The following is a 26,332-nucleotide window of genomic DNA, read 5'->3' on the forward strand; positions in this document are numbered from 1 at the left end:
TTATCATTAATAAAATTATTGTTATAATTTATTATTATCAATGAAATAGTAAATAGTAACTGAATACAAACATAAAAACTGTCCTTGATTTTACAATTAATTTGTAAAATCAAGGAGTGTATTTCACATGTAAGTTTTCTTATTAGGTTAAAGCATTCAGAAAAAAAGGGTCACTTCAGAAACAGCTTCAAAACAGTGTTTTAGGGTATATGGAATAGGAATCTACCTGACTCCAGCTTTGACGGCACACTGGGACGACTTGTGCACACAGAGTCTACGGCCTGAACAGACAGGAAGTACTCCTGGCCGCACTGGAACTCAGAAATGTACGTCCAGGTGTCGTTGGTGCTGAGCTGCATTTTGTGGCCACTGTTTGTCTCTGCCGTCACAATGTAGAACGATGCGGTTTCACTTGCACTCCAGCTCAGCGAACCCACCTTAGAATAATAACAACAATATCATAATAATTTCAATTTCGATAAAAATAATTAGCCTAGAACCTTTCAAAACAACAGTTACAAAGTGCGTCACAGAGCGTAATTACAATAGATTGTTTATATTTCTTGAGGAAGATCCTTTAGAGAAAGAGCTTTCACAAAATGGTAAAATACAAACCTTCGTAGTGCAGTTAAGAGATGATTCTAGATTCTGCGGTATGCAGGGTGCTACAAAAAGAAGACAAATGATCAGTGGTGATGCTGGTGTTTTTCATGTGGTATCATTTAAGAGAATCACTGAGATTTATTTGTTTAATTCTTGGCAGATGTCATTTTCTATGGCATTCTGCAGTTTGTTCACATGAAACTGGCCTTAAATATTCTAGGGTAGTTTGATTTCTACAGTAGAAAATCTTCAGCTGTGTACCCATCCGTATTGAAGTCCTGTTGCTCGGCATGCTGCTGCACAGGTAGTCGTTGGCGATGACATGAACTGTGTACTGCTCGCCGCAGTGCAGGTCATCCCAGGTGCAACTGGTGGTGTTTGTGCTGCACATGTGGGTGTGGCCGTCCTGTCCCACTGCGATGGCCAGGTAGGAGTCCGCCCCGTCGCTCTCAGCCCAGCTGACTGAGCCCAGACTGTCCTCGCAGTGTGTGAAGCTCTGTACATGCTGGGGTACACAGGGTCCTGGAGAGACGGTGAACTGTTGCATTATCAGGATAATGATCGTCTTATACGTTACATTAGACAAAACTATAAGAAACTCATACCTGTCTTAAACTCTTTAGGCTGGCTCTCAGCACTGTCACATTGATCATCCTGAGCCTTCACAGTGAAAGTAAACAGCTGTCCACATGGCAGCTCAGCCTCTATTGTTGTGTCATTGGTTTGGAAAGACGTGACGTATCCCAGGTCTCCCGTGGCTGTCACCTCGTAGACTAATGCACCTTTAGCTGCCGACCAATCCAGTACCACCGTCTCATTGTAACACGACCCGTCGATTGTCAGGTCAGCTGGCTGGCAGGGTTCTGGAGGAGAAAAACACAAATGTCACACTCACAATAAGTGAAATTTTATTCAAGTTTATTCAAGTACCACAATCGATTGATCTGAAGATTGATTCATCAATTTATAGTTTGTACAATAAAATGTCAGAAAATCAGCATGTCATCACAATTTCCTAAAGCCCATGTTAACATTTTCGGACTGCCTATTTCGACCAATAAACAGTTTAAAACCCAAATTAACTCTAATTTTTAAGCATTTTTGATTTAAAAAATGAAAAATGATTAATCAATTATTAAAATGTTTGCAGATTAATTTTCTGTCAATCAACTAATCGATTAATTGACTCATTGTTTCAGCTCTACTGAAGTGATTATTCACTCCAACTCCAAATACTAATGCAGGACAAATGCATTATGTGGTAATTGCAGAGAGCAACTTCATAGACAAAATGACAAATATTTTAAAAAGATAAACAAATAATTATATATGATAAATACTATAATAAAAATATAATATCAATAACTAAAATATAGAAGTATGAAATTCTTTAATCTGTTTTTTCATAACTACTATAAGATTTGAAGATGAGAGAAACTTAATACAATACAGGTTATTGAATACAAAGTTTGAGAAATAAAACTTGCAAATTAGACAAACCATTTTAAAAAATCAATACAATTAAATTAAGAAATAATAATGCCAAAAGATGAAAGATTTTAAGACTATCACCTGTCCAAATTGTGAATAATGAGGGTGAATTCTATTTATATCTTTATATACAGTTAGCTAATGTAAAGTACAACTGTAGGTAAGAAAAGAAACCACTCGTTTAATAAATTTATAATGTTCAGATTTGATCTGTGAGTAATTTTTTTATCTGTCTATCTTGGCTGAGACACTCTTGAAAGAGAGTACAACAAAAAAACACACGAATAATCAGCCAACCAGTAAATAAATGAAATCAGTTAAATCAGTTACCTAACCAGTTAATCAGTTGATAATAATGCCCCCTACCTGTCTGAACCTCCGCAGTGCCGCTGATTTCGCTGTAGCACATGTTGCTGTACGCAGTTACAGAGAATTCATAGGTTTCTCCGCAGTCCAAGTTGGAGAACTGGCAGGTGGAGTTGGTGGAGTTGCATTTCAGAGTCATCCCCGTGCTGGAGGTGGCAGTAGCCATATAAAGCTCCACTCCCTCTGTTTCCTCCCAGTACATGTTGGCTGTGCTCGTCCCACACTGCAGGTCCGCTCCAACGCGCAAAGGTTTACATGGCCCTGGACAAGAAGTTTAGGCAGACTGAGTCTTTAGTTTCAAAAAGAAAACAATAGGTCCAAAGAGAATTTCATGATCCTAGTTTCGAAGTGTTTTGTTTTTTTGATAAACAAGATACACTATAGAATAAATTCAGGATCAGCAGTTCTCCAGCCACTCCAGCTGATCTGGGAGGACGCTGTTGGACTCACCTGTGTTAAAAGTGACATTACTGTTTGTCTCAGTCTGGCAGTGGTCGCTGATTGCCACAAGGCTGACGTTATACGTCTGACCACACTGTAGCTCTGTCAGATCACACTGGCCCTCGGCAGTCTCACATGAAGCCCAGGAGCCATCAGCTGATACAGCGGTCACCAGGTAAGAGCTGGCTCCGCTGGCCGAGCTCCAGGAGACCTCGGCTGTGTTGTTGTAGCAGTCCATGTTAACTGTCACGTTTCCTGCTGAACAGGGAGCTGGAGACCGAAGGGAAGACGGGCAGGGTGAGACATACAGGACATGGATACAACATCATTAGTGGTACTTTACTTTTACACTGTTTTAGAGTATTGAAGTAGCTAAAACCTGCTAGAGAGGCCACTAAATGCCACTAAATCACATGCATTAATGTGCATGTGCATAGTATCACTGCAGAATAACGTCCATATAAAATTTGTGTTGGAGGTAATAAGTCAGGTTGCAAACTTAAAATCATAGTAAATAGGGACACTTGTAAACATGAGTAATTCACACAATCAATCCAGCAAGAATGAGTACACATTCACTTAGCAGTACTGGCGATTCACCTCAAAGGAGAGTGGCTAATCTCTACCCAAAAAGTTGCTAGATTCATCAATAGACTCTATAGATCTATATAGATCTTAAAAAATTGACAAATCTAGGTCTATGCTGACAACACTGATCTCTTCTCTGTGAATTGCTTAATAATAAATACAATCAAAACGGACTGAAAAGGCAATTGACAACCTTTGTGGCTTCAGCTTTCTTAGTTTAGACGGACTTAGTTTGCAGCTGTTAAATAGATTGTGTTTTACTCTTAAGGATTTATTCTTAATTTTTGGGGGGGCGTAGACATACATCCATACCCATGAGTATCAGAATGAATAAAGTAATGGATTAATCTTTCATATTTATTTTATGCATACGACTATGCTGAGCCTGACTGGGCTTAAAAAAACACTGTAAATTCATATAACAGAACCAGAGAGCTGTGAATACATTTTAGAATTTAATTTTTAGAAAACAGGATTCAGTTGGTGAGGAATTTGGTACTTTAAAGCTTCAGTTTACCCAAATGACAAAAAACAATAGCTTCTCAGTTATTTCTAGTGTTAACGTCATGCAGATAATTTTGCTGTAATTTGCCAACATTTTGACCTGTACATCTTAGACATTTCTCCTACAGCCCAGTTCAATGGGAATGAATGGAACTTCATTTGTTGTGCTCACAGCAATGAAAAAATACTTTTTAAACAGCAGAATCACTTTACACAAATATTTTTATGGTTAATCCAACAAGCTTTCACTTTTCTCAGGTACTATTTCTTTGATAGAAAGTAGTTCCGGTAAAAATCATTTACAGTGAAATCTGTTTATTTTTAAATGGCATTTTCAATGCTACTGTACAGCAGCATCACAAATAAAATTATCTTCACCTCAATTGTGTTGGGGTTTGGGCAGAAATCTCACAGACACATTTCAAAACTTGGACCATTTGGACAAGTAAAACCAAGACTATTTGTATGGCTGAATACCGAAAAGGGTTTTTTTCTTTTTTGTTGTTGTAATTTTTAGATTTAAGCTAACAAAGCAGTTGTATTTTAACAGTTGTGAAAAAAGACATATTTTTCTCAAAGAACTCAACACAGAAGAGATGAAGGTATTGAGTCGAGCATCCTTTTTACCAACTTGATGTATTTTCATATAATCTAATACTTTCACTTTAATTACATCTTAAGTAGATTCACAGTGAAATTCTGAAGGTAAAACTTCAGGTGAAAAGTGTAAGAAAGGTAAATCAGTTTAGCGTTTGAGAGCATCATACCTGAGACCAGCAGGACGGTGGTGGAGATGCTGCTGTTGAGCGTCTCTCCGATGGCGATGACGTTGGTGTAGTAGACCACTCCACAGTGGAGGCCTTCTACGTTACAGAAAGTGTCCTCGGTGCGGCAGGACAGGGAGTGGCCGTCACGCCCTGCGAGACGGGCCTCGTAGCCCACGGCACCAAAACTGGCCTCCCATGTCATGACCCCTGTGTTGTTCTCACACCGCACGTCGGTCTGAACGTTGTTGGGCGGGCAAGGCTCTGAGGTTAAAATAAGAGGCGAGACGGGTTGAATGATGCACAGTGGATGCATGTAGTATCTTTCATCTATGCTGCACAATAATGAACACACACATACACAAACAAATTAAAGAAAAGATGAAAAGTTACAACACAGTGTTTTCTCACCGGTCTTAATCATAAGTGAATCTGTTGAGATGGACACATCTTGGCACACATGATTGTGTGCCGAGACGCTGATGTTGTACATCTGACCACACTTCATGTTGTACAAGGCGCAGTAGGTGTCGTTGGTGGTACAGGAGACCATGAGGCCCTGCTCTGTCACCCCTTCCACTGTGTAGTAATCAGCACCAGCGGTCCTGTCCCACAGCACTTGGCCGATCGTCAGGCTGTACTGGGTGCTGATGAGTTTAGGGATGCACGGCTCTGAGAGAGAGGAGAGAGGTAGTGATGGAGATTAAATAAGACAGAATACATGATGTGTGAGTTAATGGGAAGATAATGGAGAGTTGTGTTAATGAAATGGGGGGCCTTAAAGAGACAGGAGCTAAAATGGCCTGACCAGTATAAGATAAATAAAGCGGAGCCCCAGAATATAAATACAGACCTCGAAATGAATCAAGTGTCAAGTTAAGTTTTCTAAAATATACATTAAAGTTTGCAGATTGGTTCATCCTGTGTCACGTTGCTCACCGGTGACCAGCTTTCCTGTCATGTGAGCGATGCTGCCGCAGGTCGTTCCTACAGCTTCAACAGAGATGGAGTAGCTCTGTCCACAGGGCAGCTCTTCCAGATCACAGTGGGTGGTGTTTGTCTCACAGGTGACATTAAGGCCTGACGCGGTGGTGGCCAAGACCACGTACGAAGAAGCTCCATCACTCGGGTACCAGGTCACCATAGCCTTCTGTGTGTAGCAGTCCATGACTGCCTCGATGTGTCTCGGTTTACAGGGGACTGAGAAAGGGACAAACATATTAAAACAAATGAAGACAATGTAGTTTATGCTGTGTTGTCCATGGGATTAACATGGAAACATGGAAATAGTGCTTTAATATGTTTCACAGGTGACATAAGAAAAAATAATTAATGCACCAAGTAGGTATTTATCACCTTTTTTAACAGTTAACAGTAAAACATACACTATAAAAGATACTTTAAGCAAGATCATGTTCACAATACATTTTCACATAATGCAGTGGCTTTTTGAAAGAGTTTAATAATCATCATCAAGCATCAAAGAATCTCCTTGACCCCTAAAGAAACTACGGGATCCTTTATTTTAAGTATAAAATGAGAAAACAAAGATAAAACTAAGTTTCCTCATGTCAGCAGAGCATTTACAGTTTATACCCGTTGGATTAGTGCATCAGTGTCTTCATCTTTCTAGAAATGTGTTGTAGTCTGATTTTAGCCTTTGTCCTTAAGATACACGTCCGTCACTCGACTCTCGTTCTTACCTGAAGGTGTGTCAATCACATTGGTGGGCGGGCTGTCACAGTATCCATCAGAGGAGACTACAGACACGTGGTAGATCTGACCGCAGCCGAGTCCCGTCACGTTGCAGGAGCCCTCGGTCATGCCCTGGCAGGTTGTGGTCTGACCGTTGCTGTCCTGCACTGTGGCGAGGTACGAGTCGGCCCCCGAGCTCTCGGACCAGGACACAATCAGAGCACTGGTCTTACAGTCCACCACGGAGGAGACGTTTGCAGGAGTGCACGGCACTGGTGAGAAGAGGTTGAGAGAAGGTGTGGTGTAGGGCTTAATGGGTTTTTTTGTCACCTTAAAGAGTTTTTGATTACTGATTACTGGATTTATTATGAAATTGAAGTGATTTTCTGGAGATTATAGCTGTTGTTGAGAACTTTTTTACTAAGAGTTAAATGAGAAGATTGATGCTACTTGCATATTTTTAGGGTTAGGGGTTAGGTGGTTAGTTGTGGTCTTACAGGCATTAATGTCCTGGACTATTTCTCAACTGGGCACAGTGATTTCCTGGAGTCTCTGCTGGTTGCCTGCTAACCTCAGGGGGACAAAAGGACTCCAGGAAGTCACTGCATCTGGCCAAGAAATAGTCCTGTACATAAACCTCCATGAAACTACAACTTGTGGTTGTCACGCTATATAATTTTTGGGACAGATTAGATGAACAAGATATATGATGTTTTAGGGAGATTTAGAGGTACTGGTAAGTGGATTTTGATACCTTTGGAGAGAGACAGGGTAATTATTTCCTTCTGTTCCCAGTCTTTATGCTAAGCTATGATAAGAGGCTGTTAGCTGTAGCTTTATATTCAACCTACAGAGTGGTATCCATCTATTCATCTAACAACTCTCTGCAAGAAAGTGAACAACCGTGTTACCAAAAATGTCGAACTATTCCTTTAAAGCAAAAACTCATTTGATGTCACAAAATTTGTGCTAACTTTCACTGTATATTTGCCGGTTTTTTTTAGTCATTTCCTGAAAAAATTCTGCTTGTGCACAGAAAAAAAACAGCAACAACAGCAGTTTTGTTTAGACCTAGATAGTTAGCATGAGCTGTAACAGCAGCTGTAGATGAAGAGAAACAGAAATGAGAGCCACCTGTGGAAACCCCAAGCTTCATGAACAAAATAAGTTTCTAGTTTTTGATTTCTAGGGAAACTTTAAGACCATTAACATAGAAGTTTGGGAATAATTTGCAGCTCTGAATAACTTATGTTTCTTGTGAAAACTTTTAGTATTTTATAATTCTTGAACACACACATAAATCAACAGTGAAAATCTGTGCATACCAGTCTTGATTTGCACACTGTCGCTCGGTTTGCTCCTGCAGTCTCTGTCCTCTGCCATCACACTAGCTGTGTAGTACTGGCCGCAGCGCAGGCCTGTCAGATCACAGTGGTTCTCATGAGAGGTGCACTCATCCACGTGGCCATCGGTACTCACGGCCCTCACATGGTAAAGCTGTCCTCCTTTGCTGTAGTTCCATGACATGGAGGCCACGTTGTTGCTGCAGCTCAGTTTGGCTTCAAGGTTATCAGGAACACACGGCACTGATGGAGAGAGATCAATAGAGACACAAATATTATTTTCTCATCTCCATTGTGTTTATCTCACAAAACCCGCATGAGAAATCCTAACATGTGGCTTTAAGACTGTACCTGAAAATATTAGAAATGTTATACTTGTGTATGTGTAATATTCTCCACCTGTCTTGACTATGTCCCCTGAACTCTGGGAGCTGTTGCAGGTTCGTCCCTCAGCCGTGACGAGCAGGACGTAGAATTCTCCACACGGCAGGTCGGTGATGTCACAGCCGGTGTCCGACGTGGTGCAGCAGGTGCTGCCTCCGTTTGTGTTCTCCAGCGTGGCTGTGTATGTTACAGCACCAGGAATGGATTCCCAGGAGATGCTGACTGTGCGGTTGTCGCAACCCACCGACTTCTTCACGTCCTCGGGAGGACAGGGACCTGAGGAAGGAGAAGCACTGTGAGATATGATTTAAAACACAGCTTTCTGACCATCATCTGCCAGAAATAGGTACAAAAGTGAAAGAGGTTATCAGAGGATAGCTCTAAAAAGAGTGTAAAAAAAAAGACCACATTTAACTTGAAAACCCTCATGAGGGTTCAATGAAAATGGCTTCAGTGGTTTTTTTCAGAACAGAATAGCTGATATATTCTCCATTTCTACCACTAAGGCCACGATGTATATCTAGCATCTCTCAATTTATTCTAATGGCATTAGATTTTATAGTAGAAAAAATTGACAATGCTGATTAAAATTGGTGCAGTCAATCAGTACATTCAGTGTTCAGTGTCGCTAGGTCAGATATGGGGGAAGACTTTGTGAAATTCTACACACAGTGACTAACTTATATTTTACACAATATCTTGACAATATTTTGACAATATCAACACCTACAGCACAATATGTCTGTGGGATAATTGTTTAAAGTGACTTCCTGTTTTCTTGTTACTATGTATTTACGTTCACAGACCTGTCTCAGTCATGACAGCATTGCTGGGTGGACTGAGGCACTGCTGGTTTTGGGCTTTGAGGGTGAAGGTGAGGTTCTGGCTGCAAGTCAGAGGCGGCAGAGAACACGTCCCGTCTGAGGTGGAGTTACACTCGAATGTCTGGATGTCACCGTCACTGTTTGTTGTTAAGACGACATAGTCTTTAACGCCGTCAGCCTCCTCCCACATCACCCAGGCTGAGTTTGTCAGGCAGTCAATCTCCACATCAGACAGGTGAGGTGTGCAGGGAACTGAAAGTAACCAGGGAGAAATCAGTACTCAAAAAGATCACTCAAAAATCTGACAGTTTATCAAGTTTATTTATCTTGACTATTTTAAAATGGTCACCGCATCAAATAATAACTTGTATAAGTGCATTACTGCTCCAGAAATTCTTTGAACTTCAAATTTCTTTTTATTTTCAGACATTAAATTACTCAAGAAATAATTTAGCATATGTGTGTTTGGCTAATTTGCTGCATATTACAGTAATGACTATATACTATATACAAAAGGTGGTCCAGTAAATGCAGGGTGCAAGAACAGTTACTTCTACAGTCACTACTACACTTACTGTAATTTAAAAACATTTACTGTATCAAGTTTTAATCTCAGTCTAAAATAAAAAAAAATATTGATGCTTGCCTGTCATGATCGTTTTTGTGGGGCTGTCTCTGCCCACACATCCGTTCCTGGATGGCGTGATGGTAACGTTGTACTGCATCCCACACTCCAGAGTGCTGAGATCACAGTAGTTGGTTTCACTGCTACAGTTGTGTCGCCGACCTGTGGCGTCAATCGCCGACACCGTGTACACGACCCCCGCGACGCTGTCGGTCCAGGTTACAGATACAACGCCGGTGTCACAGTCCAGAGTGGGAATGTAGGACGTGACAGGACAGGGAGCTGAGAGGGAGATTGTGGAAGAAGAAGAGGATGGCTTGAAGTTAGAAGAAAAGAAAGTAAAACTAATGTCTTCCTGCACCAAGAGCTTTTTAATATAAGACATGGACAGAATAAAACATTTTAAAAAGTTTATAAAAGACAGACACATCCTGCGTACCTGTAATGACCTGCTTTGTGGGACTGTTGGAGCTATTGCAGGCCTTATCTTGGGCGACAACTGTAACGTCATAGGTCAGTCCGCACTCCATGTTGTGCACTACGCAGTGATGCTTATCCGTCTCGCAGATGCTGACATGACCGTTGCTGCTCATCACAGAGGCACGGAACTGAGGAGCGTAACCTGTAGACTGCCAGGTAACGTTGAGGACACCAGACAGACAGTCGAGGTTGTTCTGTATGTTCTGCGGCACGCATGGAGCTGGAAAGAGCAAAGAGAACGGTAAGAGAAATTGTCCTGTTTGGTCCCTCCGCCGGCACATGAGTCCTAGAGAGAGATACAGAACTGCCATTTGCTCACTTTTTGTAAGCTGCTTGGAAAAGAAAATAGCCTAACATGGATTTAAATACCCACCTGTATGAATCATTTCAATGTTGCTCTTGGCTCCAATACAGTTTTCATCAAGACCAGCGACGTAGACCTGATACTGCTGCCCACATGGCAGACTAGATATCTGGCAGGTGGTGGTGCTGGTGTTACAGGACCACTGGCGGCCCTGTGCATTCTCTGCTACGGCCATGTAGGTTACTGAGCCCTGCGAGGCCTGCCACGACACCGAGATGTTGTTTGATTCACAGGATGAGTCGACCCTCAGCTGGGTGGGAGGGCAGGGAGCTGCAGGAGAGACACAGGAGAGGGTCAGGCAGATTTATACAGGTATCAAATTTTACTTGTCAGTGCCCTCCGGTGGACAAACTATGTAATTGCGACACTGTTTCTATATTACTTCCAATATTTTTTCAATATATTTGCACAGCAATTTCTTGTTTCTTATGGACTGACATATCTCATCTTTTATTTCTATTGTCATCATTTCTTATCAGCATCAACTTAAACTAAAAAAAAAATATTCTCATTAAGTTATTCTAGATACCAGCCGAACTCTTTATATAGCTACTTTCAGTTACCTGTGTTGATTCGGTGCCAGTCTTGGGCAGGACTGGGGCAGTTCTGTCCTTGTCCACTGACGCTAATCTTGTAGCTCTCCCCGCAGCGCAGAGAACTGATGTTACAGGCGGAGCCGTTGGTGGAGCAAGTCATCTGGTGTGTGATGGCAAAGGCATCGGCCGAGGCGTTGTAGTACAGAATACCACTGCCGGGCGTCCAAGACACCACAGCTGTGTTGGTGTTACAGTCCAGTGTAGTCTTCAGACCACTGTGGGGGCAAGGTCCTGGACAGGGAGGGATGTAGAGAGAGAGAAAGTTAAATATATAGACAGAGGGGACATGCAGGTATGCATAGTGAAATTTAATATCTGTAAAATACAAAATAGATGTATTTTTTTTAGTTTGCTTAGAACATGTTATTATTATTATAATATTATTATTTAAAGTATTGTCACTTGAGTTTAGTTGCTTCTGGTGGTACCTGACACTGTTTAAAGTGTCTACCAGTAAAAAAAAAAGGCTCTTTAGTAACACCAAGTTGCAGCAATAAGAAACAACAAGCACAAATTTCACCACAACTTCAACACAAATTTCAGTTTTACTGTTGCCTACTATAGATTAGAACTTAAGAGATGGGACAGAGGCAGCATATATTTTTGTATTTTATTCCTGATAAATGGCTAGTAAGACATTATACCATACCAATTTACTGAGGTGAGCTGACATTTGCTATGTTGCATTACATATTACCTATATGGCTAATGTTAGCTACATCACTGACTGCTTCCCTGTCCACGAGATACTGTTTAATACCAACTAATACCAGTTTTTTAAGTCTGAGTCTCCTTCCACAGTTTTATAGAAACTACACCAACTGCTTAGCTTATGGTGAGTAGTTCAGGGTGGCTGGGAGTTTGCATCATTTCCACCAAAAACACAGAGCAGGTAAGGCAGAGCCTCTTCATAAAGCTTGAGTATGTACTGGGATGACAAAGTCATATTTGGAACTGATCAGCAACACTTCACCTCATATATTTCAGTTATTTTGTGCAAAGCACCTGTGAAATATTACTGACTGCATTGTTAAGATTAAGTAAAGCCTTTCAGTTTTGTATGGTGGCAATGTCTTTTAGCAGTGAAAGCTACATCACTGTTAATCAGCTGATCTAGTTGTGTTTTATTACCTGTGGTGGCGTTGATGGGCTCGCTGACCAAACTGACGCAGGAGTCATGGCGAGCCACCACGGTAATCGAGTAATCTTGCCCACACGCCAGGTTGGGGAAATGACAGTTGGTGTCAGTGCTGTTACATTCGGCGTTGTAGCCGAGACTGCCCCGAGCATAGACGGTGTAAGATCTGGCGCCACGTGCTGCGTCCCACGTCACCACGGTGATGCCGGTGTGACAGTCCACTCGTGCTGTGAGGTGAGTAGGAACACACGGAGCTGGTGGGGAGAGAGAGAGAGAGAAGCAAATACGTGTTCATTCATCTGTAACTGAACACAATTATTTCTTGCATCATTCAGGCTTATTGGGTACTAGTGGTGGAAAATAAATACTATAGTTGTGCACAATTTTGAGCTACTTGTACTTTACTTGAGTATCTACATTTATGCTACTTCATAGGCTACTTGTTCTCTACTACATTTCAGAGGCAAATACAGTCATTTATTGCTATAGTTACTAGTGCAGCTTAATATTAAAATCATGTAATTACAATATACAACATGAAAAAGTATGCGAACCACCTACAACATTACAAGAATGCTCATACATATCATATTATATATAATAGAATAACACTATGGACTCATTTGTATGACTTTTGATACTTAAATACATTGTGCTGATAACACTTAAATATTTTTACTACTACTTCTTGCACTTAAGTAAAGATTCTGAATTATTACTCCACTGGAAAGAAAAAACCCCAATAAAACACAGGTTAAAAATGTGTTTCTACAGTTGCAAACCAAAATTATTCTTTGATTTTAGAAAATCAAAATACGATCAAAAGGTTTTTGGTGAGTAACTGCGTAATTCTACTTTGTGATGCTGCACATCAAGCTGTACATTGTCTTGTTTTAATTATTAGTACCAGTGTTGAGCCTTTCTGCGAGAGCCGGTTCACTGCTGCATGTATCTGTGTGTCCGACCACACTGATAGCGTAGCTCTCTCCGCAATTCAGCTGGTCGAAGGTGCAGTTGGAGCTGCTGGAGTTACAGGTGGTGATCAATCCTCTGCTGTCCACCGCTGACACCATCTGGGTCTGATTTGGACCTGAGTTTCCCCAGGTCACTGACGCCACATTAGTGCTGCACTGCAGATTCACCAGCACACTGTTTGGTTTACAGGGGGCTGATTATGAAGACGTGGATAAAGAAGAAAGGTGGAGTGTAAGATTAATTTATAAGAAAGGATAAGGAAATGTGAGTTTTATGTAGATCAATAGTTTTAGAGAAAACTGACAAAAACAAAAGTTACAATGACAAATGTTTGCATTGTAGAACTCATCTTAAGTAATTTTGGTCTCTATCTGAGTCCTAGAAGTCCCTTAAACATGATGAAAAAAACCAACAACAACAAAAATCTGCAAATGCAGTAAGAATTTCAACCTGTTTTCAATTCATATCCGCTTTACAGAATCTTAAAGCCTATTTACACATCACAGCAGACACGCTGCAACAGTAGCATTCATTTGAAGTCGTGATTTATGTCAAATCTTCACTCTTTTTTTTAGCTCCGTTGTATGTATATCCAGCTCATTAGCTGCTAAATGCTCCACTATGTTCACCAGGTAGTCATTAAATTTGTCTGTCAGCTGTTTGGTGCTGGGGAACTATTGAATATATGGTTTATCAAAGCTTCTTTATTGAAAACAGGAGCCAGCTTTGCCTGGAAACAATGCTGATGAGACTGAACCAAAGCATTAAAGTCACGGACTGTAAAAACCAGAAAGGTCTTTAGTGCTGAGGGACTGCAGAGGATAATTTTCTGCAGCTTCACTACGAGCCTCACATTTCACAATACACATCGTAATTTAACCCATTGTTAATATAAACATATTGATTAATGCAGCTTTAAATCAATGGCTGCACTGTATAAATGCAATTGGCAGCACTACACATTTGTATTATACCACAGGGCCTGTACAACAATCCCACTAGTGGCCATATGCATGTGAAGCAGTAATTTCATGTCCCCTCAGTAACTTTTAAATGTAATATATCATAATTCAAGTAAAAAAGGCCCCATCTTGTCTTGAACTTTCAATACCTGACTGCATCATGTAGTCGGAGCCCGTGATGGTGCCACAGTCGACTGACGATGTAGTAACGACGAGACTGTAGGTGAGGCCACATTTTAGGTTCTTGATGGTGCAGTTTGTGTCAGTGGTGTAACAGGTTGCACGGGTGTTGTCACTGCCGATTGCCATGGCAGTGTAAGAGCCGACATCGCCAATGCTCCCCCTCCACTGCACCGCGAAGGAGTTCACCTGGCAGTCGAGCTCCGCTACCACCCTGTCAGGTAAGCAGGGAGCTGTGGCAGGGATGATAAATAGATTTATTTAGTCATGAATTTGAGGTTTAAAACCAAATGAAACAGTCGGTTCAGTTACTTAAAACAATAAATCACATTCATACCTGAGGCAAAAGTTAAGGTGTCTCCCTTGCTGCTGTTGCACGTCGCACTGGAAGCCACCACAAATGCTGAGTACTGATGTCCACAGTCCAGCTTTACTGAGCAGGTTGTTGAGTTGGAGGAACAGTAAACTACGTGTCCGTGGGTACCAGTCACTTTAGCTGTGTAGTAGATAGCGTGAGTACTCGGCGCCCAGGTCAGCGTTCCCAAGTTGGTGCCACATTCGGCCATGGCAGTCAGGTTGGTCGGAGGGCATGGAGCTGACAGGGAAGAGATTCAGGAGGAAATCATTCTGTGTTCCTTGGAGAAATACACTTAAGTATCTTTATACACAGCTGGGAGCCTGAAAACCTTTTTGTCAATGTAGATAAGAAGTTTATTTTCTTACTATTTAACTGGAAAAAGTATTCTAATGCATAATGCGATATGCATGCAATAATTCTGATTACACAGTTTACTTAATGCATTACTCATACTGTGAGGGGAGAAAATATTGGAGAAACAGTGTTCACATAGATCTACTACAAAAATATATCAGTATATCAGTAGATTTAACCACTTTCTATACACTATTTAATGATGAAGTTGGTGTTGAGTACAGCAACGTAGCACTGCAATCATTAGAGAAAATAATTCCAACCTTTTTATCATTATAACTATCTATCAAAATAAAGCATCTTTTTAAAATAAGAAAAAAATATGTCAATAAAATGCAAAAAAACATGAAAAACATAGAATTGGATGACCACTCATTGCTCACACTGTAAAAATTACTTTTCTCTCTGTGGAAGCTTCGCTTTATTGTAATTGAGCGACTGATTGTATAGATATTAACCTGTTTCAGTATATATAGGCTTGCTGGGAACGCTGGTGCACTGATTGTCCTTGGCTGCCACTGTCAGCGTATACAAATCGCCACATTGCAGCCCGGTGATCACATGTGACGTCTGGTCTGTAGAGTAGTTGACACTGGCACCACCGTCTTTCTGAGAGTGGACTAAGTAGGTAGCGCCACTCTCTGGACTCTGGTCCCAGCTTACTGTGATGTCATTGTTCTCGCAATTTGTCACTCCAGTCACAACGGGTGGTGGACAGATGACTGAAAACAAGAGAGGGACGAAGAGAGAGACATTTGAAAATGCTGTTAATAAGCAACTTAAAGCCAATATGATGAGAGTTAATATGACTGTAACACTTTTTTTATTACATTTGCAAAGAAAATATGATTCTTCAATATTAATCATTATTCTGATTCTCAATATATATGACAAATGAATTACATTAACAAATTAATAGGTTCTATATTGCATTTTTATTGATTGAAATCAGTGTATTTCTATTACCTGGTTAATATTTGGACAGATTGAACTCTTTCACAACAGTTTTACGCTCTTGTATATGTGGACAAGTGTTTAGTAAAACACAAATTAACATTATTTTGGCCATTTATCATTTGAAAAACATCATATAACACTTCTTAACACTTTAAGCAACACTTTGAGATTTGAGGAAAATACACTCCTTAATGACGGTTGGATGAAAACATTGATGTCACTCATGTCTCATGTCTCTCATATTGTTGCATTAAGTATGGAGCTGGAGCCAGGGGGCAATTAGTCTAGCTTAGCATAAAGAGTGGAGACAGATACCCTTTCTAAAGTTCAAAAATACACCTACCAGCCCCTCTAAAGCTCACTAATTAACACTTTTTATCTTGTTTTTTTTTAATCTGTTCACAAACCAAAACTTTAAAAATAAAAAGGACAGTTTGTGGTGATGGGGAGATGTGCTGTAACTACTTCTTGTTGAGTAACTGCCAGATTCTGGGTGGACAGATTCATTTATAAATAGTTACAGCACTTAACTCCTTCTAAAACTACAAAATGTATTGTTTTTATTCCTCTTTGTATACACATTAAACAAACGAGATACAATGTGTTAATAGGTGAGCTTTGGAGATGATGGTAGGCTGTTTTCCTGTGTTTCCAGTCTTGACGCTAAGCTAAGACTAACTGCCTCCTGGCTGCAGCTCCAAAGTTAAGGCACAGACATGACTTGACTCTCGGCAAGTAAGCAAATCAGAGTATTTCCCAGTTCTACAGTTCTTTTCTCTGACCTGAATGGAAAGTGAAAGGCAGGCTGGGTTTGCTCCGGCAGCCCCTCTCTACGGTGACCACCGTGACCACAGCTGTCTCGCCACAGTGGAGGTCCGTGAGAGAGCAGCTTGTTCCATTGGAGGTGCAGTTGTGGGCATGGTCGTCCAAATCAGAGGGTATCGCTGTGGCCACATAGAGATCTGCTTGCAGGGCGGCGTCCCACGTCACAAGGCCCATGTTACCGGCACACTGCAGGGACACGTGAACGTTGGTGGGCGGGCAGGGACCTGCGAGGAAGAGGAGGAAGGGAGAGCGATCAGAGGGAGCGTGATATAATTACTTCATACTTCAAGTCAAAATCACAACCAAGAGACAAGTTAGAAAAAATGAAATTACTGAGATCCAATAATCTAGAGTTTTCTTGAAGCATCTAGTGGCCGCTGGAGGAACTGCATCAACATTTGATGATTGTCCCAGCAACAGAAATGGCAACGATTAGTTAATAATCATAAGCCAATCGAAGCAAAATCAATCTATTTTGATAATTGATTAATCTTTTTCACTTCAAGCTAAAATGCCAAACATTCCCAAGTTTCAGCTACTCATTTGTGAGGATTTACTGCTTTTATCCATTTTCTGTGATGGTAAACTGAATATATTTGGATTTTGGACTGTAAGTCAGACAAAACTAGCAACGTGAAGATATTGCTTTGGGCTGCAGGAAATTGTTTTCCTATTTTCTGACATTTTATAGACCAAACAAATAATCCATTAATCATTCAATTGAAAGTTTGAATTAAAAAATCGACAGAATAATCGATAATGAAAATAAACATTAGTTGTCACCTTACCTTTTATTCTAGTATTAGGGTGCTTTGATACACAATGTGTTTCGTGCAGCTTTTAAGTGGCTGGAAAGTCTTTTTTTACTCTAATAGAATGACAATATTAAAAAATATATACACGGTCTTCCTTACCTGCGATGTAGGTGAGTGGGTCGCTGTCGGAGCCCTTGCAGTGATTGGAGAAAGGGGTGACAGTGATCACGTAAGTCTGGGCGCAGTGCATGTTGGGTAGCTGACAGTGTGTGCTGTTTGAGGTGCACTGTTTGATATCGCCGTCTTGGCCTCGTGCTGTCACTGTGTACGACACCGCACCGGGACTGTGTAGCCAGCTCACCGCCGCCGTGTTGTTGTCACAAACCAGAGAGGCACTGACATTCATGGGAGCACAGGGGGCTGATGGGAAAACAAAGAGAGAAACAAATTGAGCCTTGATTTGAAAGCTTTCATTTTCAAAAAAATTCCACATTTGCGGATTTTGCCTTACAACATTTTGTCCCAAGAGTATGTACACATGTAATAGACTCATTTCTATGGTCAGTTTATCTAATTTATCAAAACCCAGTCTTATCAACCTGCTGATGTTTCTTAATATATGAAATCCTGTGCATGTATACAGTTGCAAAACTGATGGTCCCATGATTATATTACATACCCTTCCTTGTCTAGCTTCAATCACACTATGCGTCTGTGACTTATTAATCATGTTTAGTGTCAGTTTTGCTGCTGTTGTCATTTATCATTAAGAGTGACAGAAGTAGTCCTTCTTTTTTATATAACTCCAAAACCAGAAAATTTGATAAAGTCTAGTTTTAGCCAATAGCTAATAAAGCAATGTTTTGCCACAGTACATATATGAGGAAAAGTGTTTGTCAGCATTAGTTAACAAGAAGCTTTATGGTACATTTAGCTGCAGCAACACACTAAAAAATGGCTTTTACCCTGTTAACAATTACAAGTATAAACCGTTGTAATGGATTTTTTTTGGACAATTAATCTGTATGCATATGCAATCACCATACTAGCCCATTACATTACACAGAATTACAGCTTTATGCAAACAATGCTGCAGTCGATTAGAAATTGAATCATTTACTGTTACAGACATCCATTGGCCATTCATGGAATATAGAAATGTGCTTAAATTGTGTAATCTATCACAGTGAACATCAAGTCTGAAGCTATTTTGCAAAGTAAGATTGTCATTATTAGGTAACACAGTTCAGACTTCGGACAAAATAATCTGCTATTTAACTGCATTACCATGCAATTCTATTGTAACACTGACAACTGTATGAAAAAATGCATTAAAAAATCAAAAATATTGCTTGCATTCAAATAATGTCAGCAAAACTGTAAAGCAAACATGATTTGCAGTTAAGAAGCTAAAACTTGCAAACATAATGGTTAACCTGTGATGTACCCCTCAGTACCCCATCCTCTCTCTCTTACCTGTCTGTATCTGCGTCACACCCGGCACGCTGCTGTTGCAGTGGTCAGCCACAGTGATCACTTTCACATCGTACATGCGGCCACAGAGCAGGGGGGGGAGGGAGCAGTCAGTCTGGGTGGTGCTGCAGGAGGCCATGTGGTCTTCAGAATAGACATGGGCATAGAAACTCTTCCTGCCCAAAGTCTCGTTCCAGCTCAGGGAGGCCATGCCCGTCTCGCAGGAGTATGTGTAGTCCACGTTTGCAGGGGTACAGGGGGCTGGGGGAGAGAGAAAGAGTACAGTCAGGTGCTGAATACCTAACCTATAATCCATTTATCCTGATCTCTATAGTAGCTGTTAAAGGAGGTGAGGAAAATGATCTCACTTCCTAAGATTATCCTCATTTCCTATAATTTTGAGGACATTTGGCCCTCATTAGAAAGACAATCAAAGCAAAAATATTCACCCTTTAGTAATGTAGCCCACATTTTTCACAACTTTAGCAATTAAGAGGCTGTAAAATTGTCAATTTTAGTCCAGCTTCAGAGATGTTTGGAGAGTTTTTACTGCTCTCAAATGTAAAAATGGGTCAAATTTGACACAGCACATCACTCCTAAAGAACTCCTACAATCCCGGCCACAGTGTGTGTACCTGACCCAAGACTGAGAAATGATAGTGTATTATAAGTTAAGAAAAGATTGTACCTTTATTGATCCCAGGAGGGAAATTTAGCATTACGGTAGTAAAAGAAGAAACCTGAGAGGTTATCATAACATGAGTACCTACCACATCCTCACCATCTTATATACAAACACAAAAGAAAACACTAACATCAAGTCCCAGATATAACAAAATCATTATGCTTCAGTAAAAAGAATACATCATTATTTTTGCAAAACATTCTGTCTTTTACAAGCAACAGCCTTAAAACAAAGTATTGATCATTTTAATGTACCTGTGACAATCTGAAAAGTAGAGCTGGGTTTGCTCAGACACTGAACTCCTCGTGCAACAGCTTGGACGGTGTAAGTGTCTCCACACCGCAAGTCATCCAGGACACAGCTGCTGTTGCTGGTGGAGCTGCAGGAAGTAGAGTGTCCCAGGTTGGAGGTCGCGTCGACCGTGACGCTCATGGCATCCTCATCGTCAACCCAGGAGACCAATGCGTGGTTGGAGACACAGTCCAGGGAGTGGTCCTGGATCACTGGAGCGCAGGGAGCTGGGCAGGAGATAGTCACACATATTTTATTTGTCATTTAGAGGAACCTTTTGGGTTGGTAATGGTGCACAAAAACCCTTCTCCTAAAGGCTCCCCAACACAATAGGTACATTCTTCAGCTGTCTCTGAATTTTATAGTTAAACACTAGATTGACTTTTTATTTTACTTGCAGGAGCATTTTATTTATTTCAGCTAATGTCCCAAATAATTAAACAAACATTTAGTTTAAGTCATCTTCTTTTGCTGTGAACTTATTGAATTCAATCACATGTGTGCTTGAAAGGGGGGATTCCAAGTAGAAAACGAGATTTCTGCACATTTACATTCAAGACAGTCATGGAAATCAGTGCATCAAAGTGTTTTATTCCTGTAAGCACTTTGTGAAAATGACAAAAATTCAAGTATTACACTATATATCTAATTCTTGGGACCCTGAGCTCATGTGCAGATTTGTCATACATGATGGGTGTTTTAAAAGCTGATTTCAGTATTTTTAGACTTAGTATGCTTAAATTGAACTACTTTTGGGCCAACATTTTAGCATTTTCCCCCCAGAATTTTATTCCTGGAAGTAAGAAGTGGACTTTGGAAAACAATTTGGACCTCTATTGTGGGAAACTACACTGAATATATAATTGTAATGAACATTTAAGTGAATAAATAAAACATGAAAAGCCAAAGTAATTAAAAACAACATTTTTGGTCAAATGTTGAGGCGAGATTTGTGAGTATTTCTGAAGTCCTGGTTATTTCCTCGCACATAAACATATCATTTGCACAGATGAATTCACTGATAGCTGTCATACTGAGAAGTCGTAAATGCTATTCATGATCTGAATGCAAACAGGATAAAAACTCTTATATCCAACAACGAAACAACATTCAATCATTATAATCTTAAAAATCAGCTAATCATTATATAAAAAAGCAATCTGTAGAAAATTCAAAATACACTTTCTTTCTTACCTGTTGTTATATTGGTCTTGGCGAGTACGGTGCTGTTGCAGGTCCCGTCCCCTGCCAGTACAATCACAGTGAACTCCTCCCCGCACTGCAACTGTGTCAGCTTACAGGAAGTGCCGGTGGAATTACAGGAGTCGACGTGTCCGTTGGCCTCAGCCAGAACTGTGTAGTAATGTGCTCCAGCGCTGGCACCCCAAGTCACCGTCGCCACACCGGAGAGGCAGTTCAGGGTAGCAGCCACGTTTGTAGGATCACATGGTGCTGAAGGAAGGACAGGAAGATGTCAGGATGCAAGATGAGTATTATGAATAGATTTACAGTTTGTTTTTACATATGCCCACAAATAAAAGGCTCAGATTTACTAAACATTTACCTGTTATCACTGGGATCTTGGCACTCTCTGAGCTGTTACACCTGTTGTTGAGGGCCACCACACTGAGCATGTACGTATGAGCACACTGCAGGCCAGGGAAGAGGCAACTTTGGTTAGCTGTAGGACAGGAAGCAGAGAAACCTCCCGCTCCCGTCAGTGTGGAGATGTAGGACACTGCGCCGGCAGCTGCATACCAGGACGCCTGCAACGTGTTAGAGGGACACTCCACAACGCCTTGGACGTTAATAGGAACACAAGGAACTGAGAGAGAAAGCAGAAAAGGGAAAAAGCAGAAGTGAGTTTATGTTCTGTAAGAGCAAAAAAAGTTTGTAGTTTTTTCTGTGTAATACTGAATCTTACCAGAATCAACAATCTCCGGGACACTGCTGGGACCTTCACATGTGCTGCTGACTGCTCTGACCGCCACGGTGTATCGCTGACCACACTGTAAATTAGTCATCGTGCAACTGGAAGCCTCTGTGATGCATTCGAGTGTCGTGCCATTTCCAGCCAGGGCGGTGGCACTGTAGTTTACTAGCATTGATCCGGGCACCCAGCTGATGGTCAGTGTGTTGGTGCTACAGTTCAGAGTGTTGACCACATCCTGAACAACACATGGGGCTGACAAAGGAGACAAAGAGTTAGACTCAACAGTAGTGTGATTACAAATGTAAGGAAAGAAAGGGTCTAAGGACAGATTGTGAAGTGACCTGAGGCAAATTTGTGATTTGTGGTATTGAGCTATACAAATAACTGTAGCAATGGCTGAATTATTAATTGATACATTAATTGATTTTGGGTTTTGGCCACTTGGTGACAGAAGAGCTCCACAACACACTTATAGATACGCATCCCTGATATATGATTTATTGAAAATTGGAAACTTGGGTGGATAAACAGAGTTTTTTGTACATCAACAGTTTAATAAATCATAACTAACGGGACCTTGTGGTGATACTGATTCCAATATTGAGAATGAACTCGAATGAATCTCAATCTTTAAGTCAAAATGGATGAGACATCCTTGAAATGTTCAAACAATGGACATTTTCACATCCTCAATTCCATAAAAACTGAGCAAAGATTCTGGTCAAAAGCTCCAGAGCATCTACTAAATGGATGATGATATTGCTTTGTCAAGTGATGTTTTTTGGATTTGGGTTTTTTTTTTATAGAAAGGAGGGAATAGAGGAGGAAAGGAGGCTTTTTTAGTCAAAGGACACATCTATGAAGAGGTGAAATGAGAAGAAAACAGAATAAGCGAGGAAGTTAGAGTTAGAGAAAAAATTACAGACACGTTGACGTGGTTTTGGAGGACAGTATTTTAGGAAGGGAGAAAGAGAAAATAGTCTCCCTCTCACCAGTTGTACGGATGACCGGCTCGCTGTCAATAGTTTGACAGTTGCCATCTGAGGCTGACACAGTGAAGGTGTACTTCTTGCCACACTGCAGACCCTTTAACTGGCAACCGAGGTTCGTTCCTGCATCACAGGTCACATTGTGTCCGTCTGTGCTCACTGCCTTGCCGGTGTAGGACACTGCGTTAGGGCTGCTGTTCCAGGTTAACATGGCAGAGTTATTGGCACAGTTCACTGAGGCATTCAGCTGAGAGGGAGGGCAGGGCCCTGCAGGGGGAAGAAACAGCACAGTTGAATGATATGAGGAGGACTGTGAAAACATATTTCAGAGTTATAAAACACCGATTGATTACCGCTCATCTTTACCTGTCCGTACTGTCACGGCAGAGCTCTCATTGCTGGTGCAGTTGTTGTCCGAGGCAGACACGCCAACACTGTAAACCTGGCTGCACATGAGGCCCTCCAGCCTGCATGATGTCTCATTGGAAGAGCACAGCAACTGACCGCCGACTTTATCTAATGCAGATACTTGGTAGTATAGGGCGCCACGGCTTGCGTTCCACGTTACATCCATAAAGCTCTGGCCACAGTTTCTGGTTGCCACCACATTAGATGGCACGCATGGCGCTGAGGGAGGGAAAACCTCAGATCAGATCAGCACAAATCCTATAATGCACCATAACTGTCTACACATCTCGGAATGGCAGTTTGTTCTCATTTTACAAATAAAGCAAATAATGAAAAGGGACAAACACATTACTATAGGTGATTATTAAAAAAGCAAAAAGTATAAAAACACAATTTCCATTATAGCCTTGCTTACATTTACTCTGTATTAACTCTCTAAACTAAGACACTTCCTGTATCATGTCAGACTGACCTGATACATCATTTAGATTTTATTGTGATTTATTTCATAGAGGACAAACACCTCATGTTTGTTAAAGAACTCCTTTGCTCTCTTACTTTGCCGGACAGGTATCACTGTGGGATGACTGACGCAGGTGTCGTTGACGGACATCACTTTCACTGTGTAATCCCGTCCACACTCCAGTGTTTTAACAGTCAACGAAGGCTTTGTGGTGTTGTAAGACATCTGCTTGGTGCCATCTGAGATCACAGTCATGTAGCCTTCCGCTTTACGTGACGCGTTCCAACCAATGGTCAGTACCTGTGACTGGCAGTCTAAGCGGGAGTCCACATGGGGCCCACATGGAACTGGATACAGAGAAATGAGAAAGGTGAGTGAGTTGGTTATTGTGGTTATATAAGAAAACACTCAATAAGTCTAGATGTTAATGTACAAGCTGTTAAGATGAGACCAAGATTCATCAGCCCGTAAGTCAAGATGATACTTGGTCTCATATTCTCTTTACCACATTTTGGGGTTTTGGGGAGCCCCCTCCATTTTTCAAAGGTTGACATGAATATAAATGCAAGTAATGAGCAGAATGTACTCTTACCAGACTCCATGTAGATGGCCTCAGAGGGCATGCTGGGGCAGATGCCATCGTGGTGGCAGACAGTTACAGTGTAGAGCTGCCCACATTTCAGGTTGGGTATCCTGCAGCTGGTTGTAGTGGAGCTGCAGCTGAGAAGCCCTTGATTTTCATCCACAATGGTGGCGGTGTAGGAGTTCAAGTTGGTTTGGCCACGCCAGGAAATCATCGCCTCATTGGCTGCGCAGTCCAGGGAGGCCGAGACGTGATCGGGAGGGCAAGCAGCTGGAATGAGACAAATGTTTGGAATGTGGTTAATTTATTCAAGTATATTGCAGAACATAGATATGAGTGTTTGATAGATATGACAGCTTCACAATAAAATAAGTCGGAAGTAGAAAAGCAGCGAGCAGCGTCACCGTACCTGTCTCTATGGTGACCGCCTCGCTCTCAGTGCTGTTGCACATGAAGTTGGAGGCGATGACGTACGCTGTGTAGTTGGTGCTGCACTTCAAGCCCTCGATCTTACAGGTCGAATCCATGGAGTTACAGCTGTGAATGACGCCGTTACTGTCCTTCGCCATGGCGACGTAGAAAAGCGCACTGCCGGACATGTTCCAGGTCATCGTGATGGCGTCGGCTCCACATTCCTTAACTGCTGCTGGGCTCTGAGGAGTACATGGGACTAGAGGAGAGAGAGCGAATCATAATAAGAATCACTTCCTACTTTCTGCCCATTTAAATCTGACTACTTTTTCTAATAAATGGGCAGTAACGTCATGGCTTTGCCTCACCTGTCTCAGCTACAGGCCCCAGTGTCTTTGGACTTGCACACTCATCATCAAAAGCTGTGATGTAGATTGTCAAGTAATCCCCGCACTGGATGCCCTCTATAGCGCAGCTGTTAGACAGTGAGGTGCAGTTGTAGCGGCTGTTATTTCCTCTGTTGCCAAAGGCCTCCACAGTGTAGCGCAGTGCCCCCTCAGCGAGGTCCCACTTGCTGAGCAGAACATTAGAGTTGCAGTTGGCTGAAGTTTGCACATTCTGGGGGATACAGGGTGCTGGAGGCAGGCAGATGAATGCAAGGATTAATTTATTTTACTTTATTTTATTTGCAATTTAGAGAATGCAAGCAAAACAGATCTGAACTAATATTGCAGTAAAAATATAGTTTCCATGGGCCCATATTTATCAATTACACTTATGTTCTAAAGAGCCAATTTAGGACTAAAAATGCTCTTAGCTGAAATTGAAGAATAAAACCTTTTAGAGCAAAGTTTTGGAGTAGTTACCACATGTAATCAGAGCAGGAACAGCTAATCATTTACCCTACATCTGCCATTGTTCAATCTTTTAAAAAATCCTTACATTTTACTTATTAATATATTTTTCTGCAAAAACATATACTTAAATGTTTAAGTATTAAATCCTTAATATCTTCACAACAATCTAATCTATTTATAAAATATAAATAGGGATTATTAATAGGGATTAACATAGAGATTAAAACTGGGGCAGGAAAGAAATTCTGCTGCTGGTAAAGGAGGCACGTCAGAGAAATCATGTAATAAGTGATTCCAAACAAAATGCTCTATTCTTGTTTAAACCCACAACAAATGATTTGAAAAAGGAAAAATGTTGAAATGAAGTGCAAATAATATTGTAAAACTACCCTATTCTTACCTATACATTTTGCTCCAGCTAATGTATTATATTCTATATTATATTATACTCTGTTTCTGCACTGCAACAATCTGAGATCTACTCTCAAATAATTTAAGAGACCTCTGGAGCATTTTTAAATTGTAGGAAATTTGATTTGACTCTTGCATTTGAGAATAAGAGTAAAAGTGAAGGATTTTTTTCTTTTATCTTTCACTTCAGTTTGGAATTTCATTTGTTGCAGTTTGATAAATATGGGCCTTGACATAAATAAAACAGTCTGATGAG

At 41.0% G+C, this 26,332-nt stretch overlaps 1 protein-coding gene across 1 annotated transcript in view; it reads right to left on the minus strand.

Moving 5' to 3' along the window:
* Positions 1–26,332, minus strand: part of LOC137188510 (serine-rich adhesin for platelets) — a 35,099-nt gene that overhangs the window by 1,895 nt on the left and 6,872 nt on the right. Inside the window, exons 10-44 of the mRNA XM_067598162.1 lie at positions 25,177–25,443; positions 24,807–25,067; positions 24,407–24,667; positions 23,910–24,161; positions 23,310–23,570; positions 22,947–23,210; positions 21,946–22,206; positions 21,586–21,846; positions 21,216–21,473; positions 19,985–20,233; positions 19,049–19,306; positions 17,732–17,992; positions 16,775–17,041; positions 15,494–15,757; positions 14,661–14,918; positions 14,293–14,556; positions 13,114–13,374; positions 12,200–12,460; positions 11,036–11,299; positions 10,482–10,742; positions 10,068–10,328; positions 9,650–9,910; positions 8,986–9,255; positions 8,195–8,455; positions 7,778–8,038; positions 6,461–6,724; positions 5,697–5,957; positions 5,169–5,429; positions 4,761–5,021; positions 2,911–3,171; positions 2,461–2,721; positions 1,209–1,466; positions 865–1,125; positions 616–665; positions 227–437 (exon numbers count right to left, since the gene is read on the minus strand). Coding sequence (XP_067454263.1) covers positions 227–437; positions 616–665; positions 865–1,125; positions 1,209–1,466; positions 2,461–2,721; positions 2,911–3,171; positions 4,761–5,021; positions 5,169–5,429; positions 5,697–5,957; positions 6,461–6,724; positions 7,778–8,038; positions 8,195–8,455; positions 8,986–9,255; positions 9,650–9,910; positions 10,068–10,328; positions 10,482–10,742; positions 11,036–11,299; positions 12,200–12,460; positions 13,114–13,374; positions 14,293–14,556; positions 14,661–14,918; positions 15,494–15,757; positions 16,775–17,041; positions 17,732–17,992; positions 19,049–19,306; positions 19,985–20,233; positions 21,216–21,473; positions 21,586–21,846; positions 21,946–22,206; positions 22,947–23,210; positions 23,310–23,570; positions 23,910–24,161; positions 24,407–24,667; positions 24,807–25,067; positions 25,177–25,443 — 8,877 coding nt within the window. The remainder of the gene's footprint in view (positions 1–226; positions 438–615; positions 666–864; positions 1,126–1,208; positions 1,467–2,460; positions 2,722–2,910; positions 3,172–4,760; positions 5,022–5,168; positions 5,430–5,696; positions 5,958–6,460; positions 6,725–7,777; positions 8,039–8,194; positions 8,456–8,985; positions 9,256–9,649; positions 9,911–10,067; positions 10,329–10,481; positions 10,743–11,035; positions 11,300–12,199; positions 12,461–13,113; positions 13,375–14,292; positions 14,557–14,660; positions 14,919–15,493; positions 15,758–16,774; positions 17,042–17,731; positions 17,993–19,048; positions 19,307–19,984; positions 20,234–21,215; positions 21,474–21,585; positions 21,847–21,945; positions 22,207–22,946; positions 23,211–23,309; positions 23,571–23,909; positions 24,162–24,406; positions 24,668–24,806; positions 25,068–25,176; positions 25,444–26,332) is intronic.

Source organism: Thunnus thynnus, chromosome 8 (assembly GCF_963924715.1).
Source record: "Thunnus thynnus chromosome 8, fThuThy2.1, whole genome shotgun sequence".
Taxonomy (NCBI): domain Eukaryota; kingdom Metazoa; phylum Chordata; class Actinopteri; order Scombriformes; family Scombridae; genus Thunnus; species Thunnus thynnus.